The 22,825-nt window shown below is 42.0% G+C and overlaps 1 protein-coding gene across 1 annotated transcript in view; it reads left to right on the top strand.

Annotated features, from left to right (window-relative positions):
• EDARADD (EDAR associated via death domain) overlaps window positions 1–22,825 on the top strand; it is a 68,090-nt gene that overhangs the window by 25,750 nt on the left and 19,515 nt on the right. The window contains exon 4 of the mRNA XM_004432394.3: window positions 7,534–7,592. Coding sequence (XP_004432451.1) covers window positions 7,534–7,592 — 59 coding nt within the window. The remainder of the gene's footprint in view (window positions 1–7,533; window positions 7,593–22,825) is intronic.

Here is a 22,825-nt window from a genome sequence, read left to right as displayed (position 1 = left end):
AATGTAATCTAGTTATATTATGTACAAATTCAGACTCTAACATTTAAGTGCATTTTAGGGGGGGCCTACTTTATTTAATAGAAGAGTCATTTGTAATTAGCTTGAACAATTTCCATATGGTTAAAAAGACCCCAAACTTTATTTTCTTAAGCAGATTAAACAGATTTCACAAAATCTTGATTATCTTCTAGTTAATTCCTACTTTCTTTGTGGACAGTATAAAGCTCTTCCTTAACACAGTCCAAACAGGAGTGGTTCTGAATAATGTGGTTTCAATCAACTGTGGAAATCTAGTGTAATTTCAGTGATCAGCATGTTTTTGAGGTGACACATGTTATTATACCTGTTTTCTCATCAGGTACAAATGCATAGCTTCCGCCTCAGTCAGCCAACCTCTGATTTTAGAGGTTTCAGGGGATCAGGCCTCTTTTATGATCCGTGTTCTATGAGTCTGCAGGCACTAAACTGAGGACTACTTTAAGATTGGTGTTTATTTTGTATCGCAGAATTCCTGATATCTCATAGAAACTGCTGGCTTGAGTTCTGAAGAGAATGTGACTCTTCACATTTTGAGAGAAAAATGTCTTTGGAAAAAGAATTCTGATTTTTGAGCCATTATTCATAGTGAGGGGAAATTGTACATAAATACATCATGAAGCCATCAAGATTTTATCATCTTTGTTTTCTTTGCTGTTACTGCTCTTTTATTGTTCAAAAAATTTTATAGTGAATTTAGAGTTAAAGAGAAGTAAAGTCGACTGATTCTATTGTTAATAATTTTGAGGAATTGGAACGTTAAACATAGATGATATTTGGGGGGCCTTTTAGAACAATTCATTAACTAAATGTAGAAGCAGTAGTTCAATTTGAAAGGAGAAAATAGGCAAGTACTAGAGAAATCACTAAAATAATTCAGAAGTAAAAATGTCTGCCCTCAAACTAGAAAGCCAATATGTTGTATTTCATATGATTTCTCACCTCCCAGATGGACAGTATTTTGTTAATGGGTTTCCTTGTTCTAACAGGAAACTAAACACCCCAACACCTGCATGATTAGCTGTGTATCCTGATGCTGCTCCTTCCATAAGTACACTCCCTCCCACCCAACCTTGACCAAGACTCTCTTGGGACTCTCCTGTTACAATGAACCAAAAAAAAAAAAAAAACCCTCTCCCCAAAATTATGACACAAATACAAAGGTGACCATTCTGAAAAAATTTTTTTTTCTTTTGTGGAGGGCAGAGCGGAGGGAGAGGTAGGACCACAGGAGTGTTTAGGGTACCACCTAAGAAAAGTTGCTATTTAAATTGAAGTTATCATTGTATTGGGGGAAAAAACCCACTTTTACAAAAATGCTGGGTTAACAATTATGACAGTAGCCATTGTGAGAATTAGTATGACTGAAATCACATGTCCATTACTTTTTGCTGTGAAGAATCACACTTTAGTGTGCATCAGAAATCAGTGGGATGCTTGTTAGTTGACAGATTTCTCGGGCCCCTGAGATTCTCATTAAGGCGGTCTGGACTGGAGCCCAGAAACCTGCATTGTTAACAAGCAGCCCAGGAGATTCAGATGCAAGAAAGTAGGGACCATGTCTTGAGAAACACAAGCCTAGGCAAGATCTCTACTGCTCTAGCTTAGAAAGATATCATATAGAATCTCAGTAAAAGAGATTCTTGTAAAGAATCTTGTAAAGACCATGTAAAATCATGGTCTTTTACTGAGTTTAAATTTCTGCGTTTACATTTCTCAGATAGGAAAAAAAGTCCTTTAATCACAATTGTATAGGAAGCAATGAATATAGCCCCTTATTTGAACAATTCTAGCAGCCTAGCACATAATGGTGAGTGAATGTAAAAAATAAATAGATGAATCAATCTCTCATTCAATCTAACTTTTGAACCTTGAGTTAAATTATTCTCTATTTAAGGCTTTATAACTCTAAAAATTCACATGACACTAAACATTTCTTTTATATACTATATTTGTGTCAACTTCCAAGTTTAAAGTGTGATGTTGAATTCTGTGGTTAAAGATTAAAATCTGATGGAACAAAATCAGTTTTTAACATATTTGTACAATCTTCACCACAAGTTGGAGAACTGTGAGGTTAACACATATATATGTAAGAAAACCTAAGAATGGAAGTTCCTTCCTAATAGTTCATTTTGAAAGGGGTTAAACATTTCACGTGCATATCATGTTCCTTTGACTTTTACTGGCAATCACCACTTTAACAGCAGAACTGAAATGGTTTTGGTTTGACTTTCAGAAGGATGAGCTATCAAGACAAGTATAATCCTACTCTCTTCTATCTAAAAGGTTTGGTAAAATGTCAGATGAATGAACACATGGAATTTGAGGTAATGGTGATCAGAGGGGAATGTGCTTTGAGTGCCTCTTGTTCACCCCATTGGTGAGGGAGGGATCCTGCCCTGGGTTTATGGGGATGGCCAATGACACAATACCCGACTAGGGACAGATGAGATCGACAGCAGTTTATGAGTCACATGTACTCACAGCCTGGGGGAGGAGGACACTGCACGCTATGCAGGGTCACCTGGGGGTTGTGCTCGGGAACAGAGTGAGCAACTAGGCGCTGTGGATGACAAGTGTTGTATCAAGAGGATGTGGTGCCTCCTGGTTCTCGAGGTAGGATGTTATTGGCTTGTCTGACTAATTCTGTGGGCTTCCTGGGAACTGAAACCCACTACTCAGGGATAAGCAGGAAGTGTGCCTGGTCCCCTTGATAAGGAGCGTTGTTTAGCTGGGGGACTTATCCGCGGAGCAGAGTGGACAGGGGAGCGTGCAGTTAGGCCATTCAAGGCCCTCCTGATTTTACCAGGTGTCAAGGCAGCACATAATATTGAGTCTTCATTTTTTGACTCCATGATGCCTTGGGATCAATTTAAATCTTAGTGATAATTGAAACTTCCACGAAGTAGAAGAAGAGGCTCCCAAAAAAGCAAAATAGACACTTGACCAGGAGAGAGAGGGCCATGTGGTGAGGTGGTCATCAAAAACATGAACTGTAGAGGTGTCCCCGTTTATGGCCAATAAAGGCAATTAAGGAACCTGTGTGGCATGGTGTAGGGAGTGCATGTCCCCAGACAGCATGAATTTAGATTACTCAATGCCTATGGCAAGAGTGACACCAGGCAAGGGGTCTATTTGCACTTTGTAACTTAAATAGGAATTCTGTGAGGAGCCTGTTATACCTCTTGGTTAAACCTGCTTCCTATAGAGTAGGTGGAAGTTCCATTGAATGTCTTCTTTTAGAGCCCAGGATTGTGTATTCTGAGAAGTGAAATGGATGTCTTGGTCACTATCAGTAATGTCTGGAACTCCAAAGGGGATAGAGAGTGTTCTAGTGAGGCCTTATATTGTGGCTGTACTGTATGTAGAGACATCTATTGCCTTGATTTATATTTTGTTCATCTGTGAGGCAAGAGATTCCCAGAGTTCTTTACCCCAAAGTGGGCAACTCTTAGGCAATGGTCCAAGAGTTTATTAAAAAAAATATGCAGATGCGGCCATTTGTTGGCCAGGCCATCCAGCACTAAGATGATGGGCCAGTTGTGCTGACCCTTGGGTGCCATCCTCTATCAGGGACATCCTGGTGAACAGATGGAAAGCAGCAGCAATCCACTGAGCTCCATCGTGTATGGTGGTGATATCATCTGTAAAGTCTACAAACTCCTATTGCTGTTCACTCAGTTGATCTGACAGGGCTCCCGAGGTAACCTAGGAATCTGGGAGAGAGGTGACCTCTTCTAGCACCATGGCGTCTGGCAAGGGACTGAGGATAGAGGAGGCCACCCCCTCCTGCAGGTGGAATATGCCAGAAGGCCTGGGTATAGCTCCATCCAGTAGCAAGAAGGCCTCAGTAGCCATGTCGGGTTTGTATGGTACTGCTTCCATGATCCAAAGCATAACGGGTAGCAGGGTATGGAGGCTCACAAGCTTGGGGTCAGTGAGAGCTTCTGTTTCCAGGAGAGCCCAGGATGTGGCCAGCAGTTGCTGCTCTAATGGTGTATAGAGAAGGGCCTAGAAGGGTAGTTTCTTGCATCAGAAGCATATGGACAACTTATAGCTGTCCTAGGCGATCCAGAGACTTGAGGAGGAATATGAAGAGGTGGCTAAAACCCCTACAGTGAAGGAGTCTCTAGGGGTACTAATGTGAGTGCCTTTTGTAGACTTTTGTTGGAGAAGGCCAAATTTATGGTGGGCTGATTTGCAAGTAACAGTATCAATGAAATTAAGTAAAAAATGTAAATGAGGAATATGTTGCTTCCAGAACCCAAAAAGGACTAAAAGATGTTGGACTTGGGGGTGCTGAGAGGGTCAGTAGCTCTGTATTGACAGTGTCAGGAATGGAGGAGCCCTTAAGTTACCAAACGATTTTTAGGAATTTAACCAAGGTGGCAGGGCCGTGCACTATGTGTGGGGCAATGGCCCATCCCCTTTATGGGAGCTCTTTTATGGATATTTGTATGGCCTGGAGGGGTATGTCAAATGAATGTCCTCAGAGGAGGGTGTCATTCATGTATGTCATACCCGTGGTCCCGGAGAAAGTTGGATGTCAGTGAAGATCTTGCCTGCAGAGACTGTGTGCTATGACACGACTGTTAGGTACCCTGTGGGTAGCCTGGTCATGATGTATTGTGTGGCTTTTGGAGATAAAGGCAAACTGCGACTGAGAGGCTGTTGAAGTAGGTGCTGAACAGAACATATTAGCCAAATCTGTAATAGCCAAATATTTACTAGTTGCTGATTGGATAAGTCAGTAATTTCAATAATATTGGGTATTGGGTGTGGGGGCCTAAATGGATGGGACCACAGTATTATGGTCACAGTAATGCACTGTGAGGCACCATTCATTTTCTTTCAGGTTTAAGAACAGGCCAAATTAAGCTGTTAAATGGAGAAGCAGTAGAGATAATCACCCTTTCACTCATTAGGTCTTATATAATAAGTTTCGATCTTTGAAGGTCCTGTTTTATTTACATTAGGCCATATTAATTATTTTAACTGGGGGGTCCATAGGGTCCCATTTTGTCAAGTCAACTTCTAACTGCTAAAGATTTAATTTAATCTTCATTTATCAGGTCAGAGCAACCATGCCCACTATGGGAGACTCTAACGCAATGGGTTCTATGACCATGGGAAATTTAGGCAAAACAGTAGTTCTGATGGTTAGGGTGAGGCGTGCCTGTTTGTCCTCTATTTTATATTTAGGAACTCCCCTAAGATGATGGGGGCTACCATGTTTATATTTAGCGGCATCTCCAGGTACAACTGTAATTTGAGCCCCAGGACTGATTAAGTCCATGAGGGTTTGCCAGTTCACACATTTCAGCAGATATTAAAGTTAATTCAGAACCTATGTTGTAGGGCACAAAGCCAGTCAGCACTCTTTTATCTGTTGACTGTATAAATTATTTTGTAAGTTTTGGATTTCCAGTTGGGTCCAACGGTGGACCTCGTTTCGGTTCTTTTTTTTTCCTTTTGTCTCCTCCTCTGTATCCAGGTTTCTATCTATCTTTCTTTCATTCTCTCTCCCTTTTTTTTTTGTCACTGGATATACTTTGGGTGCAGGTGGTGGGGGGAAGGATGGGATCCTCTCACTCTGCTCATATTTATAAATTTCCTCCTCCAGAGAGCCTCAGCTCAGTACCATCGGGGTCGGGGGCCCTCCCTATGGCAATGGTTGCTTTCATATGGTTTAGAACCCTAGGCTCACGTCAGGTTTGAATTAACCCTTTCACTGTGCTGCAGGGGTACCATGGCTTTTTGCCCTATAACTCTGAGATTAGGGTCTTTGTTGCACCCAGGCAGAGGCAGCAGAGTGGCACAGTGGGATGGCGCTGGGCCTGGAACCCAGAGGTCGATAGACTGAAACCGAGCTTTGCTGCAGCCCTGCCTTTTCTGCCACACGAGGTTTTTGGGTTTTTTTCCTTCTCTGCACAAAGTCCCTCAGAACATTTTGGATTTCTAGCTGCATAAAGTCACAGCTTTCAGTTTCTGTCTCTGTCTGATCATCCATGGTGCAGACTTTCTGGGTAGTTACTGAGAGAGGTTTGCAAGGCTGGTGGCCCACTTTGTAGGCAACCACCTCTTCCTTCGGGGAATGCCAGTCAGGGTGCACATCCAGGAAGGGCATTTTGTTTATGGCCCGGGTGGGGGCCATGAAGCCCATGATTGCAAGATTAGACCTTTGGCGTGCTGGTAAGCAGTTGCACTCAGCTCAGGTGTGCTGGCTAGGGGTTTGACATTGGGAGAGCAGTCAAGTACCAAATGCTCCCTCCCCTTCTCTTTCTTCGTGAGCTCCTGGGCCACGGGCTGCCATGGATGTGCACCGTGATACCCTTGGGGGTCAGGAGAGCACATGCAACAGCAGCAAGGGAAGCAACAGCAGGAAGGGAAGCAACAGCACAAGGGACAGGCAAGGTGGCTGCCCTTGCCTAAACAACAACAACCACCAGGACGCCATGCTTAATTCTCCCTGGGGTGGTGATCTCCTTCTTTCCTGCAAACCCCACAAATGCACAGTGATGTAAAAGCACAGTGTCTATGTGGTTGCCCCCAAGCCCCCAATTAGCCAGCGATGGTCACCAGGCGAGACACAGTGCCCAGAGAGCTCTAGCCCAACAGTTAGGGCACTGTACTATCCTTATAGGTGGGATCCTCAGGGGCACCTGCCAAACAGTGATCAAACCTGACAACACATCACACTGGGGTATAATCAGTTAACAACAGTCTTCATCTTGGGGATGAGAACATTTTAGGTGGGAAGAGAGGACAAACACCCAACAAAGATAACACAACAATTCACAGGCCAAAGTGCAAGTCTGCCAGCAACTGGCAATTCTGTCCCAGGCAGCCTTCGCCACATCAGTGAAGTTAGTTAAATATGACCACATGTCCTCTGTCGTGTTTGGGCCATCCTGTTCATTATGCCATTTGTTTTGACTACCTTCTATTCACCCTGTTGGTGAGGGAGGGATCCTGCCCTGGCGCTATGGGGGTGACCAATCATACAACACCCAACATGGGACAGATGAGATCGACAGCAGTTTATGAGTCACATATACTCACAGCCTGGGGGAGGATGTGCCATGCTGCCATGCTGGGTCACAGGGGGGTTGCACTCAGGAACAGAGTGAACAGCAAGGCACTGTGGGAGACAAGCATTGTAGTGTCAAGAGGGTGTAGTGCCTCCTGGTTCCTGAGGTAGGATGTGATTGGCTTGTCTGAATAATTCTGTGGGCTGGCAGGGAACTGAAACCCACTATCTACTCAGGAATAAGCAGGAACTGTGCCTGGTCCCCTTAATAAGAAACATTGTTTAGCTGGGGGCCTTATCCATGGAGCAGAGTGGGGAGGGGAACTTGCAGTTAGACAATTCGAGGCCCTCCTGATTTTACCAGATGTCAAGGCAGCACATAATACTGAATCTTTGTTTTAGGCCTTACACCACAGAGTGTGTGCTTTCTTTATCAAGCTTTGTGTCTTTTTCCCCCCTCCCAGCTGAGGAGTGTGATCCAATTACTTTGAACTGCCCAACAAATGCTGATGTGCAGCATCAGGTAAGAATAATTTCAATTATATTTTTACCCTTAGTACATGCTAATCCAACTATAATTTTTTAGAATTATCTTCTAGAGTTTTAAAAATAAAGAAGAGGATTTTTAGATAATAAATTAAGTTTGGGAATGATCTTTAAGCATCCCAGTAATGTAGCATATCTATAGTTACTTCTAGTAACTATGGTAGCTTTAATCCATTCTTTGAAATAAATATTTATCTATATGCCAAAGACAGACCATCAGTGTTAGTGAGTTAGAAAGGAGGGTTGCTTTCTTTCAGATGTATTTGATATGCTGTGGATAGGAATGTTTTTTTAAGCCACAACAAAACTGGATACTAATAACATTTTTGTAATGTTTTTATAAAACTTTTGCTTCTTTCAGCTATCAGAAGTCAAACTTTTAACATATTTTTATTTTTCCTAAAAGCAAATACATTTATTGTTTCCTGATTATAAAAGAATGGTTGTTATTTTAAATTTCAGACAGGACAAAAATGTACCAAAAAAATTGAGAATTGCCTGTCATTCTGCTGTTCAGCTTTTGAGGTACATCCTTCCAGAAGCTTCCTTGGGTGACTGTGTGCTTCAGTTACTTCTTGTACTGCCCAATACATCTCTTTTCACTCACTCAAAGCTCATTAGCAAAATTGCATGATACTTCATATCTGCTAAACTATATTTAGAGCATTAAATATCTCAAAAAGCATGTCTTGCCTCAAGATGGGCTGGTTGGTCCTGTTCCTTCCATAACACCAAGTTAATTTTTCTTTTCTTTTTTTTTTTTTTTGAGGAAGATTCGCCCTGAGCTAACATCCGTGCTAATCCTCCTCTTTTTTGCTGAGGAAGACCGGCTCTGAGCTAACATCTATTGCCAATCCTCCTCCTTTTTTTCCCCCCAAAGCCCCAGTAGATAGTTGTATGTCATAGTTGCACATCCTTCTAGTTGCTGTATGTGGGACACGGCCTCAGCATGGCTGGAGAAACAGTGCGTTGGTGCGCGCCCGGGATCCGAACCCGGGCCGCCAGTAGCGGAGCACACGCACTTAACGTCTACGCCACGGGGCCAGTCCCCAAGTTAATTTTTAACAAGACAAATTTGAAGTTTTGTTTCGGCTTGCTTTTAAAACATCAGTCTGTAATAAATCATAAATAGTGATATTCTTGGATAGTCAAATCACTTCTGCAATAAAGCAAAGTTATACAACCGTTGATAAAATAAGCAATTTTAATTATAAAAACAGCTCTCTTGAAAATTGTCAATGGTGCTACTTTTAACTTTGACTTGAGGGTCTTCAGTCACCTACTGTGACTATCATATTCTTATTTGTTAATCCTGATACTTAGCATTTTCTTTCAAATTACAATCTAATTATTGACTTTGGCACTGACTGAATTTAAACTATTTTAGTAAACCTAAAGTGAAAATTTTTTCTTTCTTGCAGTCCTTATTTTTTTGACAAAGTTTTGCTTCTTACATTTATTGTGACATGATATGGATTCCCTTGAAGATAGAAGAATGCTGCCTTGTTTGTTTAGTTTGCTTGTAGGCATTTTCCAAAACCATTTAAGATTAGGTACAGAATATACATTGGGACACTGTTCAGTATTTTTTCTAATTTTAGTGTTATATTCTGGCTTCATCAAGTAAAGACTATCCTGAAAGAGGAAAATATATTTATAAACTAAAAAAAGGGGGAAAAAACTGATTTGAGATTTTTCTGTTCTGTTTTAGAACAGAATGTCTTATATTCCTATAAAAGTAGACTGTACCTAGCTACTTCAGTTGGTGGTTTCTCTGTATAATCCATAGGGTTTTTTCTAACTGCTAGATATCCAGAAAGATACTTTGAAACCAACTTGGCAGTTAGAACAAAGAAAACTCACTAGAGGAGAATCGTTGGAAAAAAACAAACAAAAACCCCCACACTCCGTTTTCTTTAGCTCAGACATTAATGCAAGCTGAAAATATGTTCTTTAGAATGTTTAATATTTGCTGTTTTAGTGATTTTTATAATTTAAACACTAAAATCCACTTCTACTGAGATTTAATTTTAGTTGGCTTTTTTGAATGATGCAAAGGAAAAACATTGTGATGTCTTGGTGTCAAAAATTAAAGTCTGACAGACAAAATCACATAAAGGACCATTTACTTTTAGTAATTTAAAATCAATAGTGCCTCTACCAGGGCTATCCAACTCCTACAGTTTATTACAGCCGGTATTTATTGAGCTCTGAGACCAGATCTGGACTGGGTGTTCTTGGACCTAAAAAAAGCGGGAGGGGCAGAGAGGAGATAAGACCCCCGGCAGAGCTTACAGACTTGGAGAAGCAGCACACACGTTAGATTCTACACGTCAATATGGTTCATATGTTTAAAAAATTCCTATGGTACTTTATGTTAAAGAAAACATTTCCCAGAGCCTTTATCAAACAATAAAGTTTTAACTACTTTAAAATACATGCACAAGTATATGGCAGATGATTGTAAAGCAAAATTTGTTCCAGATTGTAGCCAAGAATCCATGCCAAGAGGAGACTGAGGTAATAATAAAAATAAGAAGAATAGTAAATATTAGGATGCTAAGTTGGAGTTATGGAAAGAATGACATTTTCCTCTATTTATGTTGATTATTTGGTTTTACCACACTCAAGTTTTTTTTTAAGTTTTAAAAAACCACATTAAATTACTGGCTTATTTAGTTGTGACAAAAGTATCCTACTAATGTAAGATGTTGTTAAAGGAAACTGGGTGTTGGATATACAGGCACTCTCTATACTATCTTTTCAAATTTTCTGTAAATCTAAAACTGTTCTAAAATAAAAATTTATTTTAAAAAACACAATAATAAAATTTAGAATCTAGAAAAATGATAAAACTCATCCACAATTCCACCACTCTAATAAAACTATTTTTGTTATTCTGATGTAATCCCTTATACATTTTATATGCATAATTATAAAAACTGTTTGTAAATAATTGTATATCTTGCTTTTGTTATGTAACATTATCTCACAAACATTTTATCCAGTTTGCTGCATGGCCTTACCGTCAGTTTGACTCCTGCCTGATATTGTCATTTCTGACACAGAAATGGATTCTAGTATGTGTGTCTGAGGGTAGGGTGAGAACAATCCTTCTAGAAGGAATGGTATAAGCAAGGGCTCTGAAGAGACGCAGTGACAAAGAGTGAACTTGGCCTGGAGCTGAAGTATTGGGAGATCAGGCGATGAGGCTGAAAGATAAGTTGGAGCCAGGGCCTGAGAGCCTTGAAGGCCAGAGAGGGGTAGATGGAAGGTATTGGGGGTTTTAAGTGATGGTCCCATGACCATATCTGGGACCCTGGGGGGACAGGAGAGAAGATGAGACTAGATTTTAAGCCTGTGACTGGGAGATGGTTGCTACTAACAATATAAATAGAGAATTCAGGAAGAAGATCAGATTTGTGTGTTGTTAGGATTGAGTTTTGTTTGTTTATGGGCTGCGAAAGAGGAGATAAAAGTTTGTAGAGTTTGGGGTCTGTGAAATTTGTGGCAGTGCTCAGTAAGGTAGAAACTGTAGCACTAGGTATTGGCTTAGGATTCATGCATCAGGAGGTTACAGTTGAAGCCCTAGGAGTGGATGAGACTGTCAAGGAGAGAGTCCTCGTAGAAAAGCAAGGAGGAGAGCCAAGGATGGAACCTTGAGAAACATCTCATTTTAGAGGCCAGAGAAAGAAAAGGAGCTCAGAAGCAGACAGAGGAGTAGCTAGAGAAGAAAGCTATCTGTGGTCAGGGCTACTGTACTTTCCTTCGTAGCACACCCCCAGTTTATAGTTATATGTTTCTGATGACTTCATCGTCTCTTCCAGTGGTTAGACCATGCCCCATGAGGGCAGGGACCACTGTGTCTTTTTGCTCATAATTGTATCCTCAATGCCTAGTACATAGTAAGTCTCAATAAATATATGTTGAATAAAGAGAGAAAAAGGCCGGGATTAGGCATTGCCTCAAGTGCCAAGGAAACAACTGTCAGCATCATCTGGGAGCACAGTGTGGCCAAGGGTAAGGCGTACAAAGACACCATTGGACTTATTAGTCAGATGTTACTGGGACCTTTCAGGAAGGAAATCGGTCATAGGGACAAAAACATAACGGCAAGGCTTAAGCAGTGCGTGGGTGAGAAGAAAGTGTATGCAGTTCTGGCAGATTCATTAAGGTCGCAAGGGAAAATATTAAACTCTTATTTGACAGTGTTGGAAAATGCAGAAAAAGCTTCTTTTTTTAGAATGGGAAACATCAAAGTTTAAAAGATTAGGTATCACCAGGAGTGGAGAGATTAAAAACTAAGAGAGAAAAGTGGAATAATTAATGGGATTTGTTTTTCCCCCTGGAAGGTAAAGAGAATTAATTTTGTTAGCAAATATTTATTGATAACATACTTAGCAGTGTTTTGTGGAGAAATACAGCACATGGATTTCCCTCAAGGAATTTGTAATCCGGCGGGGAAGATAAGATGTATGTACACATATGTTAGATAAATAAAGTTATCAAAGGCACAGAAAGATGAGTTAGCATTTTAAAACACCCTCAATTCTTTTTCAGAGGCAGGATTAATAGAAGGCTGGATGGATAAAGATATAAACATTTTTTTAGACGTAAAGACAAGTAGTTGAGTTAGTTGATGTCAAATTTGAGTTGTGCCTTAAATGATGACGCTTGAATGGGGCAGGAAGAGAGGAAATCCAGTGAAGATATTAGGGGCTGAAAAGAGTTTGTTCTGTTCATACAGCAGAGTGGCCATAGGCTTTTGTGAAATAGGCAGTGGTATGATAGCATCTGATGAATTAGAAATAGATTGCAAGAGGATAGATGATGAAACGTCTATTCATCCATTCATCTATCAAGTATTTGAGCGCCAAGAATGTATTACCACCGTTCTCTTAGATGCTGGGGATACAATGGTGAATACTTAGAGCTTACAGTCAAATTTAGCATTTAAAATCTCTGGCCAGGAAAATTGAGTTCATGGAATGAACTCAATGGATGCTCCCAGAACAGAGGCTCCATATGCAAGTAAGCTAAGAACCTCTCCCTTAGATTCTTAGATAATCTCAGCACACGTGCAGAAAGGGAAAAGAGGGAGAGAAGACACCCGATTGAGTTCATTCAATGGGTAAACAAACTTCTCTGAACAGAGAAAGACTTGTTTCTCCAACCATCTGGCATACCTGTTAATGCCCCTGCATCCAGTGTTACCTCTAAACATGACTTTGGGAAGTGCTGCTCCAGTGGAAGTCTTGAGTGCTAGGATGGAAGTATGGACTTGATCTCCCAGGCCCTGGGAAGTTTCCTTTCAGAAGATTCCTGAAAGAATCTTCCCGAGGAATGATGAAATAAAAACAGAGTTTGAGAAAGGTTATCCTAGCAGTGGCTTGTCCAGGGGATGGGTAGGAAGAAAGATTGAGGCCGGGAGACCCCAAGTGGCTATTGCGATCGTCCAGGAACACAATCCCAAGGGCTTAGATGCAGGTTGGGGAAGGGAGAACTGAAGAGGAGAGAGTGCAATTCAAAAACATTTGTATTTGTTTGCTAGGGCTGTTGTAGCAAAGCACCACAAATGGGGTGGCTGAAGCAGCAGAAATTTATCGTCTCCCAGTTCTGGAGCCTGGAAGTCTGAGATCAAGGTGTCGGCAGAGTTGGTTCCTTCTGAGGGCTGTGAGATAGAGTCTGTTCCAGGCCTCACTCCTTGGCTTGTAGATGGCTGTCATCTCCCTGTGTCTCTTTTTATCATCTTCTCTCTGTGTGTGCCTGTCTGTCTCCAAATTTCCCCTTTTCATAAGGACACCATTCATTTTGGATTAGGACCCACCTCATGACCTCATTTTAACTTGGTTACCTCTGTAAAGAGTCTGTCTCCAAATACAGCCATATTCTGAGGTACTAGAGGTTAGGACTCCAACGTATCTCTTTTGGGGGACACAATTCAACCTCTAACAATGTTTGAAAACAAAACAAAACAAGAACCAAACAATAACAACATATTTGAAGGACACATGAAAACGATTCAGTGTCTGACAGGATTTGGGACTGAAAAGGAGGGAAAGGTTGAAGATCTGCTTCAGAGAATCCCAACTGGTGACCAGTGGTGCATGGTGGGGCCACTGTCACAAATAGGAAAATAGCTTATCTAGGCAGTGGGGAAAAAAAGTGAGTTAATCTTTTTTAAGCTCTTAAAATGTCATGAAGTACATCATAAATGCTTTGTGGGTGTGTAGCGAATAAATAAGACTAACCATGAACAAATGTATACAATATAGAGCGTTTCTGATGGTAATAGTGCTGTGGAGAGAAATAAAACGGGGGTGGGGGGAATGGGGAGAGCCAAGACTGGTGGGAGCTGCCATTTGTAATAGGGAATTGGAAACAAACCATGTGGTGTTCAGGGTATCAGAGCACATGATGTGTTTTTGGAAAGTGTTGAAGAAAGCAGTAAAAGTGGTAGATGTGGAGAGTCCCCAGAAATGAAGAGCTTGTGCTAATTCAGCTTCAAACAGCCTTGCCTCTTCCGCTGCACAGGCTGTGGTGTGTCCGTGTGGTTTGCAGAGGACACAAGGCCAGGTTCCTCCCTCCTGAAACCCACAGAGGAGCTGAGCTGGCAAGACACACATACAGGGAACAGAAACAGCTCAAGGCACTGACTGTGGGACTCAACCAGGCACACGAGCCCCAAGACTGGGCTCCCAGGGATTCTCCAGGACTCTCTCCTGCACTGGGTTAGTCCTGTTATTTGTAGGGGAGGAGAGAGAGTGGAGATTCATTAGTGAGACCATCCTGCTGGTCATCATTGAGAAGAGAGGCCGGCGAGGTAGAAGGAAGGAAATGGGAGCAGGTTGCAGGAGCTCTGAGCTTCCAGAACAGCAAGAGGAAGACCAGAACCTTCCCAAACCCAGGAGAAGTTTCTAAAAGCCTCACAGGTGATTCTGACACATCCTACTCCCTCCCCCTAAATAAAATCGTTGTATAGGAGGGATAAAGTGTCTGGCCGTGGGTTAAATTCACCTATTGCACAGCAAGGTTTATGTATGAATCATTTTAGTCTATGTTAACATAAATCTACAGTGGAAGTTATTGTGGGATTAGTCACAAATGTACCTCTTGTCCTTCATCTGCCATAATCCTCTCACCACCCTACCCTTCTGGACCGTTTTTGGGTAATCCATGAGCCTGGCACATCACTTTGCACATAGAAGGTGCTTCAGACGTCGGCCCTGGAAAGGGACAGGGGTCCTGCACTCATCAGGTGGCTGCTATATGATCTGGCACTGTACGCAGTAATGAGAATCTTTGAGGACAGATTTTAAAAACATGGAGGGGCCAGCCCCATGGCCTAGTGGTTAAGTTTGGCACATTCTGCTTCCGCAGCCCGGGTTCACAGGTTCGAATCCCTGGCTTGGATCTACACCGCTCGTCAGCCATGCTGTGGCAGCGACCCACACGTGAAATAGAGGAGGATTGGCACACATGTTAGCTCAGGGCTAATCTTCCTCAGGAAAAAAAAAAAAAACATAGAAAGCAGCTATTAGTGACCCACAGAAAACAAATTTAAATTTTCTTACTAAAAGTTATGAGTGTCCGCCTGTGATCTGATTAGAACAATGGTTCTGGGCCCTGACTGCACATTAGAATCATTTGGACAACTTTTATAAAATACCAATGCCTGGGTCCCATTCCCCAGAGATTCTAGCTGAAGTGGTCTGGGGTAGGCTCCAAGCATTGGTATTTAGTAAATGTCCCAGGACTTACTGTGCCGCCAGAGAGAAGAAGGCTGGGTTACACCATGAGTCCACAGGGTAGAGGAATCCGGACATGTCCACAGCATTAACTCTTCATTTGGCACACCTGCAGGCTGCTCCTGCCTGCTGCTAGCTGTGGACCAGTTAGCTGAAGTAGAATTGGGGCAGCCTGGGTGGGCCCAATCCTGGAGTCATTCCCTTCCCCGCATGGTCAGAGCAGGCACAAGGGGACAGTCCCAGCTGCTGGTAAAGAGCACGGGAGAGAGGATTCTTTGACACCCAAAACCCATTCTTCATCTCTTAGGCCCAGTAATCCAAGGAACACACATTGGGAAATGCAGTGTATTTCTGAGTAAGAGTTTGGGCGATTTTAGATTTGTTCTTCGCTTAACTAATGTGCGTTCTGATACAGAGATTATGCAGACTTTCAGGACGTTAGAGGTGGAAGAGGCTGTGTCATTTGGTCCATCCATTTGGTCCATTTCTCACTTTGTAGGTATGAAAACAGAGGCCCAGAGAGATTTTTTTCCTTCTCAGAGGTAATGAACATATCACATGTGTATTAGTTTCCTAGGGCTGCCGTGACAAAGTACCACAGACTGAGTGGCTTAAACAGAAATTTATGGTCTCGCAGTCTGGAGGCCAGAAGTCCAAGATCAAGGTGTTGTCCGAGTTGGCTCCTTTTAAGGGTTGTGAAGCAGAATCTGCTCCATGCCTCTACGCCAGCTTGTGGCGGTTTGCTGGCACTATTTGGCATTGCTTGGCTTATAGAAGCATCACCCTGATCTCTGCCTCTTCATATGGCTTTTTCCCTGTGTGGGTATCTGTGTCCAGATTTCCCCTTTTTATAAGGACGCCAGTCATATTGGATTGGGTGCACCCTGATGACCTCCTTTTAACTTGATTACCTCTTTGAAGACCTTATTTCCCAATGAGGTCACCTTCTGAGGTACTGAGGTTAGGACTCCAACATATGAATTTTAGGGGGACACAATTCAACCCATAACAGCATGCGATGATTTGGTGTTGGTTATATTGCATTGTTTATCTTGGAAGGTAACACCTAGTCAGCATTTAATGAGTGGATAGATGGATCCATAACCCCTGGCATCCGGGGTATTGTGTGTGTGGCAGTTAATCTGTGTCAGAAAACACACACCAGATTGTTTACATTCTCCTCTAAGCAGAATGCCAGAGCTTTCCCAACTAACCAACCTCAGCTGTTATGATTTCGTTTTGCCATTCATTCTGTCTGTATAGGTTACACTTACGTCTCTTCCTATGCATTTTCTTTGGTTCTACCCCCCTGTCTGGCATATGGCTGTATGTTTACTCACCCTTTGCCAAATCACAATGCCTTAGATATGATAGGCATTGATTATTTATTTTAAAATGTTAAATGTAACTGTTGAGCTAGGAATAAAAAATTATTTCTGTTAAATGATTACTTTTCCATAGTAAAAGTAATGTGCTTATTAAAAGAAGAGGCAGGAAGTATTATTTCCTCTTTTTTTTGCTTTGCATGAGTGTAATCATTTTTTATATAGTTATAATCATACTGTATAGACAATGTAATGTTTTCCTTTTCACTTAATATAGTATCATAAGCATTTTGTAGAAGGAGTTAATTTGATGTAATCAAAAGAATAATAATTATAGTTCACATTTTTAAGGCAAAGTTTTGTTCCAAGCACTTACCTGTATGAGTTCCTTTAATTTTCAAAATGACTCTATGCAAGATGTACTATTATTATGCCCATTTTACAGATGCACACTGAGGCACAGAGAGGTTAAATCCTTTGTTTAAGATCACACAGCTATTGAGTAGTAGAGCCAAGATTTGAACCACCCAGGCAGTCTGACTCCAGAATCCATGCTTCTAGCTGATACCAGCCTCACCAGGGGCTTTGAAGCTAGACAGACCTACTAGGCCCCTAGCTCTGCCATCTAGCTGTGTCACCTTGAACTAGTTACCTAACCTCTCCCAGTCAGTTTCCACCTCTGTAAAACAGGTGTAATAATACCAGTCTCCTAGTACACAATAGATGCTCAGTAAATACCTGGTTAGTATTATATTTAAATGAAATGAACTCCATACAGTACTTAAATCTCTCATCCAGTTCAAAGCTCCTCTCTTCACCTCCAACTGAGGCCTGGTCTGAAATGTTGAGCCCCAGAAGAGGACCATGTGGACCTGGTTTCCTCCCCTTCCCCAGCTAGTGAATTCAACACTGTGCAGTTACCTGATCTGGGCAGAGCGCTCCCAGCTAAGTGTTTACATCTGCCCCCAACGGCTAACCCAGCTCCTTCTCCCCTAGTGGTACATCATGTACCTCTTACCTTGGGCAGGGTCCTTTGACAATGGCTTTGGTCCACTTGGCCATGGAAAACTTGCCCCACTGTCCCACCTTGAGGGACAGCCCCAGCTAGCTTCTAGCTTCCTCATACACACAGGTTAGGGTCTCCTAGTGGCAGAAGGGTTGGGGCTGTGGGTACCTACAGATCAACAGGCATCCGGCTGAGGAGTGAGAGGCTGGTCTCTCCCTTCTGGCAAGCACCCCCAACAAGTGGTGATCTTCAAGCCCCCCTTACTTGGCTTGGGTGGGACAGAGAGCCGCCCCTTCCTCCTTATGGGCAGAGGAAGGGAAGCAGCCACAGCTCTCACTTCTTCCACCAATTCTTTCGAAGAAATCTCTCCTTCTTGTATAAGCTGAAGGTGGGCTCATACCACTATTTTGGGCCACTCTTAGCTGGTCCTTTGTGGTTTACCTGGCAGCTCTCTGTGGAATGTGTGCATACCATTGTCCTCAGCTTGGGGCCCCAGTCAAAACTCTTAAGACACTAGGAAAACATCCCATCTCATATCCTATAATATTCTATGCCATAGAGTTACTTAAGAGCTTCCCTATTACGGGAGTTGGAGATTGTTTCAACTATTTGGCTGTTCTAAATACTGCTGTGGTGAACGTCTGAGTGTCACTCCACACCTCTCCCTTCCCCCGTGTAAGGTTATATATTTCCTTAGACTGCGTTTACATCTGTATTTACAGACTAGACCTAAGAGGCCAGACTGCCAGAGGGTTCTTCCACTCAGCAAGCTCTAAGAGCTCAAAGTCAATTCCTGGTGATAAATGCTACCAAATAAAAAGAATATGCAGTTTTATTTGTTGAAAGCCTATCAACAGTGAATTGATTTCTTTGAAATTAAACAAGTCTTTCAAAAATAAAGCTCTACATTATGTTACTCAAAGTAAATGGTGGGCAAGGGGCACACACTCAGTTTTTAAGCCATGGAACTCCAAGCATGCTGGTCTGTTGATAGTTTACACAAAGTACAGTATCGTGGCCAGGGCTAAAGTTCTCAGTCCACTGTAAGCCAGACAACTCTCTTAGTTAATGATTGATGCTAAAGTAGCAGCCCAAGAAATTGTGTCTAATTTTGTATCTTGTTTATTCACCAAAGAAACAGGAGTCTTTTATTTCCATGGACACATATTTTGTATCTTAGGGGGGTCTCTCCCCTGTGGCCTTGATCCCTCACATACTGTCTGTGCCTTCCTTTCAGATCTCTGGATTCTCACCTTCCTCCCAGCTCCCCTGCATGCCCTGCCATTCTGGCATACACTGGTCCCTGTCTGTCACGCCTTATCTCGGTGCCAGTCGGCGCTAAATCAAAGAGGTGGCTTGGCATTGCTAATCCTGACAATTTAGAAAGCAGGTCTGGGCCCAGATGCCCAGGTTGACAACTTGGCATCTTTAGAGCTTAAGGGGACTGTAGAAATCATGTTGGTCAGCCCCTTGTTTCCCAGAGGGGACCTGAGACAGTAGAGGAGTGGCTGAGCTGGGACAACAACTGGGTGTTTGTTGTCCAGCACCACTCCCCCTCCCCACCCCCAGTGCCCAGCATTCTGAGTGAGTAGCGGTTGGTATTACCAGGTGCTGCTGGGCCTCTTGCCCTACCTAATCTCGAGAGATTTAAGGCTTGTCCACAGTTCTAAATGAGACCAGTCTGGCAGACTAGCGTGGGTAAAAGCTACCTGAGTAAAATTGCTAAATGGAGGGGTTGCTCTTTTCTTTAAATTGGACTCAGAGGTAGTCGGCAAATCCCATCCAACAGCCTCCTTGCCTTGGCAGAGCAGCCGGCCCAGCAGACTATCTACACACCCGAAGCAATTACATGCCTTATAATAACAGGGAATGGACCCAACCAGCACTTGCTGTAGATGATATCTGTGTGAGTCAGCCCAGCAGGCCCCTACCTGCCCTGCTTGACATGCAACAATCTTTTCAAGCTCCAACAAGATCTGTTTAATAGATTGGTGAGTCCTTTAGTTTTTTCTCTAAGGGAAAATCAGATAGTTCTGCTTCTAGGAAATACTTGGTAGTTCCTTACTTCATCCCTGAGATGAAGTTTAAAGAATGAGGAACCAGTGCTACCAGGTAGAACTAGAAAACTTTGCCTAGAGCCTTTACTTGGTAATTTTAACTCTGGTGAGAGGGACTCACTTCAGCCTTGCAGTCACTATCTATCAGTCATCACAGACTGCTCTTCCTTGAAACAGGCTGTGAGAGGGTTCTGATACAGAGCTGTCTGGGCATTTAAAGGAGGGAGAAGGGATTACAAGGGGTTGGTTTCATTAGAATGGAAGTCACCTGTTCCATTCCGTGAATTTAAGTATCACTAATCTCCCTTGGTCTTGTGCTCCTCCCTCTCCCTGCTCCCTCTGTTCTTCCTCATTTGTCCACCTTCCCATCAGTCTGTAGCATTGACCATCTCACCTCTAGTAGGGTGATGGAGGGTGCCACATTAGAATAGATGGATGGATACACTAACCATTAGAAAGTTAAAAATAAGTGAGTAATACCAGGTGAATTTGATTAGGGTCTTTAAAAGCCATAGATCTTTTCTTTCTGTTTTTGATACCCTAGACAATTTTGCCTAAAACAGATAACAGTCTGATTCTACTTAACTTCCTTAAGTTGTGTCATCTTACTTTTTCTAGAATAAATTTATTTATCCTGGATGATGATCTTCCAATGACCCTCTTCCTTCTGTGCTCATGCCATCCAGGGGAACAGTCACATCTCGTAGCACATTATCACTGGGCACAAACCCCCTCCCCCTCAGATTCTGAAGTTGCCCTCTCGGATCCAACCTTGTCTCTTCTTTCTTCCCCTTCCTAACTTCCTCTGCCCGTAAGCTTAGTTCTCAACAGCCCCCACTCATCAGGCATTCCCGTGATACTCTTGCTGATTTTTGGTGGAACCTGCCTTGCCAAGCCCTGGGTGTGGGTAAATCAGGACCACCTGCATTCTCTGTTTTTGACTGCTGAAGAAAATGATGAAATGTAATTTCCCTGTTCCCACTATAAATTCAACCACAGACATCATTTCAGAGATTTGAGTACTTTTTTTATGATGAACTTCCCAGAAATGAAATTTTAAGAGAAAAATCATAGTAGTCTAATTTGATGTTGCCTATTAACGTCTATATGTTTGACTTATTTCTACTTTGGGATAAGTCAAAATGTCTATGGTAACACATGTACAAGCCAAAGGGCAAAAATGCCTGCTTTCTAGCACTCGGGAATTACTTCCCTAAGAACAGCATAAGAGGTTTGTTTATTAATCATTAAATTGTACAGTCCTTTATTTTATCTGCTCTAATTGTTTGACTTAAGGGCTTCTATTCTCATTATCATTCAGTGCCCTATTAACTGTAATGCCTTTGAACTTCATAAGTGGGTTAGAATTTCACTTAAACTTCCAGTTGGTGTGGGTGTCAGGGTGCAGCCGCCCTCACTCACAGTTCAGAGTGTGAGTCGATACAGCTTTCAGGAAATGGTTTGGCAGCTGCTGTTACTCATTGATCCAGCAATCCCACTTTAAGCACTTGATACTACAGAAATCATAGCAGAGTGTGTTTGAAATAGAAAAGAGTTGCAGATAACTTTCACGCCTATGAGTAGGAACTGGTTGAATCAATTTTGGTACTTTGACACGGTGTAATACAATTAAACCATTAAAAAGAGAAGAGACAAATGACCTTAAAAGATATCCATAATATATTATTAAACAAATAAAGCAAGTTGTAGACTAATATGGTTTAGAGCTTAAAATCTCTCTGTCTGTATAGGTTGTAAATGTGGCTATGACTAAGGAATCAGGAAGGATGTGCACCAGATTATAACCAGTAACCTCTGGGAAGGGAGATGGGATGAGATATTGAGAGAAAAAGATTTTTACATCATCTCTTGTTGCTTTTTAAAAAACAGTATGATTTTGAATACTTTTTATTTTCTGTGTGTTTTTGGTGTTTTTTCAAATTAAAAAAAAAAACTAGTGGAATAAATCATTCAAACATTTAGATGGTATTTAGGCTCGACAAACTTTTCATATATTGGCACTTGAAACCGAGTGGTCTTTCTTTAGCCCACACATAATTATGCACCACAGGAAAGTTATAGACTGAAATGAGGAGTTTATGAATGCACTTCCTCATCTCACAGCCTTCGATTGGTCCGTGCCCCGGCGTCACTTGTATCCCACAGCCTAGGATTTGTGAATGTAAGGAATACAGGCAAAACCTCCCTGCCTCTCTCTAATATCCAAAGCCTCGTGGTCTACTTGCATTTGCACATGCAAACCATAATCTCCTGTCAAACACCTCATGATATTCTGAACAAGAATCAACTCTACTTCACACACAAAGGGAAAATCCCTCCCTCTTTCATCTTTGAAACCATAGCAAAGGTATGAAATTACACCTCAACCTGCCTGGCCTCGAAGTCATGGAACAGCTACTATCGTCCTTGACCCCCACTTCAACTCCAGAAGTAGCAGGTCTTCTTGTAATTGGATAGAAAACTCATTGAAGAGAAGAAAGAACTAAATGTACATAAACCCACAGGTTCGTTCTAATCCTAGCAAAGCACCGTAACATTTATTTCAAATTTCCGTGCTTCCATATTTAGTTCTTTCATCCTCCATGAAACTTGCCCTGTTTCCTGAGGTCTCATTTGAATTCTTGCCCAACTTTGTGCTCCCTTGGCCTCTGTCTGTGCCTTTCTAACACGTTATTCCTTGTGGTGTCAGTATTACACACATCTTTGTACCTCAAGGCAGCAGGGGCATGTCTCCTTTGTCTCCATATTCCAGGCCTAGAATGGTCCCTTACACTGCATAGGTGCTTGATAAATGTATCCTAAATTAAATGAATTTCTAAAAGCCAGTTTCTGGAATATACTTTCAAACAAATAGATATGTCCAGTTTTCCATATGTATATTATACGTCAATAAAAAGTAAAAGTAAGTGTAAATAGTTATTACAATAATAGTAATTAATTTTCAGAAAAAGAACTGAGTGTAAATTGCTTTAGGAAAATCCAACAGGAGACTCATAGTCTAGTCCTAAAGTTTAGAAGTGGACAATTGATGAACGCATTCAGAAGAGTGATGC

The sequence above is a fragment of the Ceratotherium simum genome, chromosome 6, assembly GCF_057802395.1.
Source record: "Ceratotherium simum simum isolate JZ-2026a chromosome 6, ASM5780239v1, whole genome shotgun sequence".
Taxonomy (NCBI): Eukaryota; Metazoa; Chordata; class Mammalia; order Perissodactyla; family Rhinocerotidae; genus Ceratotherium; species Ceratotherium simum.
This window is presented reverse-complemented; position numbering and strand designations above follow the sequence as displayed.